This window comes from Sinocyclocheilus rhinocerous, unplaced genomic scaffold, assembly GCF_001515625.1.
Source record: "Sinocyclocheilus rhinocerous isolate Xijiao unplaced genomic scaffold, SAMN03320098_v1.1 scaffold848, whole genome shotgun sequence".
NCBI lineage: Eukaryota > Metazoa > Chordata > Actinopteri > Cypriniformes > Cyprinidae > Sinocyclocheilus > Sinocyclocheilus rhinocerous.
Window position 1 is genome coordinate 1,089,048 of NW_015664186.1, and position 8,064 is coordinate 1,097,111.

General features: G+C 38.4%; 2 protein-coding genes across 3 annotated transcripts in view; both read left to right on the plus strand.

Annotated features, from left to right (window-relative positions):
• The window catches only part of LOC107729827 (pseudouridylate synthase 7 homolog-like protein), a 4,069-nt gene extending 3,746 nt beyond the window's left edge, over positions 1 to 323 (plus strand). The window contains exon 3 of the mRNA XM_016540532.1: positions 297 to 323. Within this exon, the coding sequence (XP_016396018.1) occupies positions 297 to 323 (27 nt within the window). The remainder of the gene's footprint in view (positions 1 to 296) is intronic.
• On the plus strand, positions 292 to 5,234 carry LOC107729857 (pseudouridylate synthase 7 homolog-like protein). 2 transcript variants are annotated; one of them, XM_016540575.1, is made up of 9 exons: positions 292 to 340; positions 581 to 1,340; positions 1,448 to 1,607; positions 2,401 to 2,596; positions 2,678 to 2,776; positions 2,863 to 2,944; positions 3,115 to 3,407; positions 3,733 to 3,786; positions 3,883 to 5,234. In XM_016540575.1, the coding sequence occupies exons 2-9, from the start codon at positions 590 to 592 to the stop codon at positions 4,198 to 4,200; spliced, it is 1,953 nt and encodes a 650-aa protein (XP_016396061.1). In that variant the 5' UTR covers positions 292 to 340; positions 581 to 589; the 3' UTR covers positions 4,201 to 5,234. The 2 variants fall into 2 exon arrangements, with proteins under 2 accessions (XP_016396061.1, XP_016396062.1); XM_016540576.1 differs by lacking the exon at positions 292 to 340 and adding an exon at positions 341 to 346.
• Positions 5,235 to 8,064: the final 2,830 nt, after the last annotated feature.

Genomic DNA, 8,064 nt, shown 5'->3' on the forward strand with positions numbered 1-8,064 from the left:
TATATATATATATATGCATGTGTGTGTATATATATATATGTATCTATCTATATATATAGATATACCTATCTATATGTCTGTGTATACACACTCACACACACACACAAACTCGTTCAATAGCCCCCTTACATGCCTTTTAGTGTTTGTTTCTCATTACGATTTTATGACAACATACCTTATAAATTTTGTATAAAATCAGCACTTTAGGTTGAAGTACTCAATCTATTTTTTGAATCCTCGCAAAACATGAATACATTATTGCCCTGCCCGTCTTTACGCTTCTGCGCCTTTAAGAGCGGTACCACGTGCTGCGGAGGAAGTGAACTGACAACAGTAGCGGGTGAGTGTAAGCACTATTTTCCAAAATGTGCATTTTCCTTGCTTTGTATTATGACGTAACAGGGTTAAATGGACCGGCTTTGTAACAGGGATTCAGTTGTTTTTGTGTAATAATTTAAATGTTAACACGATAAATTCCTCTTTACATTTTATTATATTTTTTACATTACATGTCAATACAAATGAACAAATCGCTAAAATAATGATTGCGTGACTTAATTGCTAAGTGTATTTTCTTAAGGACTTAAGAATGGAGAGGCACAGTCTCTCCTGCTTTATATCAGACCATGAAGGTTTCCATGGGACCATAAAAAACTCACCCCAAGACTTTGTGGTTATTGAGATAGACATCAATGGACAACTTGTTAACAGTTCTAATGTTCAAGAAGAACATACAAAAAGTCCTTCTCAACCAAGTCAAGCTACCAAAAGTGATGATAAATTAAAGCAATCTAAACCAGATGACACTGACATTTTAAATCAGGATTGCTTTGATCTGAATATAATCTTGGGTCCAGCTGTGAACAAAGAGTTGGAACATTTCACTAACAAAGTGAGAGTAAGAGCTGGTGAGCAAGAAAAGGTGGAACTGTCATTGGGTACTTATCCTGATAAACACCTGAGAGCTGTTGTCCATAGAGCAGTACGATACAACTTCCCCTTCCTCCAGACTGTGACCAACCAATCAGAAATTCAGGTCAGAGAGGACCCAGACTTCAAGGAGCTTGCAAGTTTAGTCTCTGAGGGAGAAGCTGAGGAGTTCTTAAGGTTCATCGATGCCAAAGTACCTGGTTCTGTGTTCACCTTCCTGCCAGATGATAGCAAGGAGCACCGAACTTCAGTTCACCATTTTGTTAGCAGGCGGTTTGGAAAGCTTGTGGAAACCAAGAGCTTCACAGACCAGCAGAAGACGTCCATTACAGTGAGACTAAGAGAGAGAAGCAAACAACCCAAAAAGAGAACAACAGCAGATTTTCAAGAGGAGGTGATATTATACACAGGTGAGCAGAGAAGACAATTCATTTCATCATGTAAAGCTGATAGACTATGGAAACCTGCTTAAAATGTAAGACTTGAATGTAAGATGTAAATGTTCTTTTCCCCTCAGCTTTCACACTGAGAAAGGAGAACTTGGAAACTTTGGAGGCCATCAGCTATATGGCTGCTGTACTCGGAGTGCTTCCGTCTGATTTTACCTACGCAGGAATCAAAGACAAGAGAGCCATCACCTACCAGGCCATGGTGGTGAAAAAGATCTCTCCAGAGTGGTAAACGGACCATTAGCCAATTAGCCCATTATCTGATGTTCGGTCTTTTCCCAATATATATTTTTTTCTCTCTCTCTTTTCTTAAACCTAATTAAATAAGTAGCAAGTGGAAATGTCCGTTTTTGTTGCCATTTTTCTACTTTACATGGGTTTCATTCTGGGGTCTGGGGATACCCAGGGGGGCCACAAGAGGGTGTTAGGATTTCTGCAAAATATTTGAATGAAAAACAAAATTTTAGGGCTGTTAATGTTAACTTCAGATATTAGTGAAACAGTGATTTTAATATCCACATTCAGCAAATTTGATAACATTACAATTTCATTCTGATTTGTTGAACTGACCATTAATCATGAAATTAATTGAAAATATTTTATTCTATTTCTTAACTTAACTACAAGAAAAAAAGCAACAAAAAAAAGGTAAATATTTTAAAATGAATTACATTGTATATAAAAGTGGAGAGCGAAAAACAAATAGAATCAAAGCTGTTTAACTTTGGAGTCCCCTGTTATCTTTAGAAATTTGGGTACTGTAATTAGCACAATTAATGAACTAAGTTTTTTTTTTAATTGCAAATATTTTATTCGATTTCTTACCTTATCTGCAAAAAAATTAGAAATGAATAAAAGTAAATATTTTAAAATTAATATTAAATATTAATTTTGTTGTCTTTATAATATCACACTTTTTTTAATACATGAAAATGGAATGGGGTTCTTGACATCAAAAGGTTTAAAAAGCCCTGTTTTACTTCACTCAATTAGTAGATACATTTAACAATTCTATTGGCAGGTTGTTGGACAAAGTCTCAGAGTTTGAGAGGAGGGGAATGCAGATCTCTCGTGTCTGTCCTGTGTCTGAACCCCTTAAGCTCGGCAGACTCCAGGGAAATCACTTTGATCTTGTCATCAGAGACCTGAAGCCTCATGGGAAACATGGACTTACAGGACTGCAGCAGTTTGTAAAAGAGGCAGTGGAAAATGTGAAGGTAAATATATGTTCACCAGCATTTAATGAATAAATGGCATAGACACACACAGCTACAAAAAAAAAGATTTTGTTTTTACAGAACAGAGGCTTTGTAAATTATTATGGTCCCCAACGGTTTGGAAGTGGATCATGTGTCCAAGCAGACCAAGTAGGACTTGCGCTCTTGAAGGAGAAAATGGTACCAGTTCATGTCATTTATTTCCAATTAATGTCTATATTTGTTGCATTTGTTAAAAAGTCCTAAAGCCTTTGTATTTTGAGCAGGAGGCTTCTGTTAAGCTGTTCTTCACCCCAGAGGATGGTGAAGATCTCCAGAACAAGGCAAAACGTCATTTTCTTCTCACTGGTGTGTGCTGGGATTTCTCTGATAGTGAAGCTTGTGGTAGTACACCAAAAAATGAAAATGAGGTCATCGTGTGCTGTTTCTTTATGTCGTTCAAAACCCATTTGACTTTCTTTGCATACAGTTCCTATACATCGAAGAACAACTAACATTTTCCATATCTCTCTCTTCAGGGAATGCCAAGGAGAGCTTGGCTCTCATGCCAGCTTACAAAGCCAGAGAGCGGCTTATGCTCCGTGCGCTTCACAGGTACGGCAACGGACAGGAGGGTTGCATACGTGGCTGGCTCAGTTTACCCCACAGCATGAGGGTCTTCTACCTCCACTCTTACTGTAGCAGAGTGTGGAACGAAGCAGCCAAATACCGGCTCCAGAAACTGGGCTTTAAGCCTGTCCAGGGAGATCTGGTTTGGGCTGGATCTGAAAAGGGACTCAATGACACCACAGAGGAACTGAATACTCCACAGGTGAGGAACTTGGTTAAGTTAGTGCTCTGGGAAAGAAAAGAAAAAAGTTATGGACTGTATGTAGGTACTGATTTAAAACTTTTTTTTTAATTGTTGAAAAAGTAGAAAAAAGGTTTTGTTTCCTAAAATGGTAAAATAAGTATTTTAGTATTGTAATTTCTTTAAAATATTTATATATTTATGATTGAAAACTAGTATATATATGGGGTATATCTATCTATATGAAAATATCAAATATAGATAGATAGATAGAAAATATTTTAGATAGATAGAAAATATTTCATTTATAGACTTTCATTGTAATTGCTTTATTTCTGTGTTGTAGGTCCATGTTGTGACCTCTGAGGAGGAGAAGGATGAAGTTTTTTCATTAGACCAGGTTCTATGTTCTAATGTCTCCTTTCTTCTGACTGTGTCTGCTCTGCTAACCCTTACCCTTCAGTCCCTTATAATGTTTCTGCTGAATTGCTTCTAGGTAATTCTTCCGATGCCAGGGAATAGTGTCAAATACCCAGAAAACTTGCTGGGTCAGTGGTATCAAGACCGACTGGCTCAGGATGGCTTGGGGCCATGCCGTTTTAGAGTGACTCCCCTTAAACTCAATGTCCCGGGATGTTATCGCCCCCTGCTCGCAAAGCCACAGAATATCACCTACAGCCTGCGGACCGCAGAGGAGCAGCAGGGTCAGTCAGACGAGACTTGCACACCCAGTCTGTCACTAACCTTTGACCTGAATGCGTCCTGCTATGCTACTGTGTGTCTTGGAGAGATAATGAAGAGTAATCTTTCATAGTTGATTCAATGACAGTGATTAAAAATGTTTACAGACTAAATAATGTGGATCTTTGGTAACGTCAAATATAAGGGGCTGTTTTGTGCCATATTATGTAAATGACTACTAGGACTTCCTGTCATAAAGCATTTGTGCCTTCACTTACGGGAAAAGAAGAGGATATTCAGTACCGGTGTAATTGATGAGGAGGATGTGAGAGATCTATCTGGAACTCTCGATAGGCCTTGAAGATGTACATGCAAAGATTTAATAAAAATCTTAGACAAATCTCATGATTGTTTGGTTGTGTTTCAGTAATTGAATATTTCAGCTTCATGCATTTAAACACATAACTGACATCTGACATACTTTATGGCTTGTTAAAAACGGATCGGAATATTTGATCTTATTTGGGAGAATATGTCACTCATGACTGTTTTGAGATCAAATCCCACTATCACTTAATTTGAATTTTTGTCATCGTATCTAGCAAAACCCCCAAAACATCTAATTGCAAACTCGGAGGATAACTGACATTCATACGTTGATAAAGCTTTTTTTAATCTTGGTGTTCTGAGTTCAAACCCCACTATTGCTTATGTTAAACTTTAGTCATTAAATTGAACAAGGTTTTCTAAATGGCCGTGTTGCATGTTGAAACCTCAATGGTGTAGTGGTTAGATGTGCTATTTAGATATAGTTATAATTAGGACATGGGTTTAAATCCCACACTTGTTAAGGCTTTTCATTATTTTAAACAAAGCTCTCAATAAAACCTTGTCCAAAATACTGATCAGACCCATAGATTCCATGGGTCAGAAGTTGATGTGTTATATTTCCGTCTGGGAGACCCAAGTTCGAGTACCACAAGTGTTTACTTTAAACTGTTCTCATTAAATCAATGTCTTTAAATGGACATTGTTGTTGCGAAAGCCGCGATGGTGTAGTGGTTAAACACATGTTATTTGAGATAAGGCTGTGACTGAGACATGGGTTCAAAACCCTCAAACTCAAAGCTTTTGTTCATATAATACAAAACACTCAATAAAATCCACCCAAAAGATCGTTCAGCTCCGCAGGCTCAATGGTTCAGGAGATAACGTGTTGTCTTTTTGTCTGGGAGACCTGAGTTCAAATCCCACAATTGCTTGCTTGCTTTAAAACTGTTATTAAAATGAATGAAGTTCTCTAAATGGACAAGTCTGTTGTGTTTATCCTCAGTGGATAAACAATTTTTTTGACCTAAGGTCGCGATTGAGACGTGGGTTCAAAACCCACAAAAGCAGAGTTTTTCTTTATATAATATAAAGCACTCTATAAAACCATCCAAAACTCCTTTCAGCTTCACTGGCTCAGTTGATAAAGCACTGTGTTTTAATCTGGGAGATCTGAGTTCAAAACCCACTACTGCTTACTTCACATTGATCTCAGACAACAAAGTCACTCAAACGCCAAACCACAACGTGAAATCCATGATGGGTAAGTGGATAAACACATGTTCTCTAAGGATGAGCTTGCGATAGACACACGGGTTCAAATCCCACCTCCAAAAAATCACTTACTCATCTTGCTTTTACTTCGTTATTGGGAAATCACAGGTAAACAGTCAAATATAAGTTCCTTCCTGTGTTCCACCAAGAGATCTGTGGCTCACAGGTAAGAGCACTGCCCCATGGGTTTAGAGGTTGCTGGTTCGATCCCAGCCAGGTCTCTGTGAAGGTGTGCCCAAAGAGGGGGGGATACCAGTATGGTCTCCCCCTGGAGTGTCCGGCACTGTGACCTGCAGTGGTTATGCTTTTGGACAGAGTGAAGAGGAAAAAAAAAAAAAAAGCTGCATAAAAATTCTCATCCCCTGTCCCTTCCCCACCTACTTAGGTTACCATCATTTGCTTTTCAAAGGGGAGGCCCTTCAAAAAGAAAATGATGGTAACCTACATGTTTAGTGCACTAGAACACACATTCACACATTAGATACATTACCTGTCCATGAGCAGATGTCCATCATTACAGTCAATGTCTGTCCACACGTCCCAGAGCTCTGCTTCAGCTGGACGAGTTTACAACCAACAAGACACCACTTATTCTGGAGAGACAAGACAGAAATACAGACATTATTAGACATACTGCATATCAAGACGAAAAACAGGTAATAAAAATTGAAAAATATATTAATATTGCATATTTATAAAACACTGCAATCTCTATTATACTTCTGTAATGCTGTATCAATCAGTTTCATTCAAACTACTGCTCGTTTCGGTTTAGTCCTGATTATGCTATTAATTAAATTACTTTCTTGCAGGCCACAAAAAAAAAAAAAACCTACAAATGGAAATGCTGAATCATAATAAAAGACAATCTTCCTATCAAAAACAATCCCTGATCTACAAAACCTGAGAACAGGATTACAGAAACATCGCGAGCAAATGATTCAGTGTTCAGTCACTGCCTGTAAACTGCTCTAACATCAAATTTAATTTATTGCATCATGCTTTTCATTTTTTGCGACATATTTTTATGACAAATAAAACAGCATTTTAATGGCTGCGCTCTTATTATGGCAGTCAGAACTAGAATCATCAGAGCTTCACACAACACCTGCTGCAGGATCAACAGAGACAAACAGCGCGATTCCTCATTATTACACTTTACAATGTCAATATCAGGGCGATTCGTTCAGAGGTTATAAACGAAACGCAACAACTACCGATTCATTTGCTCTACAACGCGTGCAAGTCATTTAACAAGAGAGATTCGCTTTATGCGGAAAGTTACTTACAGGGGAGTCGCGTCACACTCGATTCCAGCGTTTTATCGGACCGTGTGTCGGTTTTATTTGCAGATTAGCTGAAAAACATGTTGTTAAACTGACATTAACAGCTGTCGTCTGCAGGATCGGCACGTGTTGTTGTTGTGACTGTCATCAAGCGTCATGCTGTCAAGCAGCCGAAGGAGTCAGACTGAAGGTGAAAGCCGCTTGTGCCGCCTAGTGGAGCGGATGCAAAACTGCACATTCATTTCTGTCATTCTACTATTCCTGAGAAATTATTTTTTTAGAAATGTATTTTAACAAGAACAGAGAGAACAGAACAAATTCCTCTTTAAGTTCATTAGACTCAGTTTGCAGCGGTGTAATTCACAAAAATCACCACAGGAGGGCCTGCTTTAGGTCCTCTGACTTTTTTGCACACCAGTTTATTTTAGTAGAAGAGGACAGAACAAAATCATATACAAACAATGACCTAAAATAGCAATGCACAAAAAAAACACAGGAGGGCGTTCATTAGACTTGGTTCAGAGTAGACTCATTAGACATGCTGTGGTGATTTTTGTGAATTACAATCGAGTCTAAGGAACTTAAACTGGTTCGGCCCGGAGACACGGGTTCAAGTCCCACCTCCAAAAAATCACTTACTCATTTTGCTTTTACTTCTTTATTGGGAAATCACAGGTAAACAGTCAAATATAAGTTCCTTCCTGTGTTCCACCAAGAGATCTGTGGCTCACAGGTAAGAGCACTGCCTCATGGGTTTATACAAGCGAGTCTAATGAACTTAAGATGGTTTCACCCTCCTGTGGTGATTTTAGCTTCACAGACTCAGTGGCTCAGGAGATAAAGCTTTGTGTTTTAATCTGGGAGATCCGAGTTCAAATCCCACTACTGCTTACTTCACATTGATCTCAGACAACAAAGTCACTCAAACGCCAAAACACAACGTGGAATCCATGATGGGTAAGTGGATAAACACATGTTCTCTGAATATGAGCTTGCGATGGAGACACGGGTTCAAGTCCCACCTCCAAAAAAACCATGTACTCATTTTGCTTTTACTTCTTTATTGGGAAATCACAGGTAAACAGTCAAATATAAGTTCCTTCCTGTGT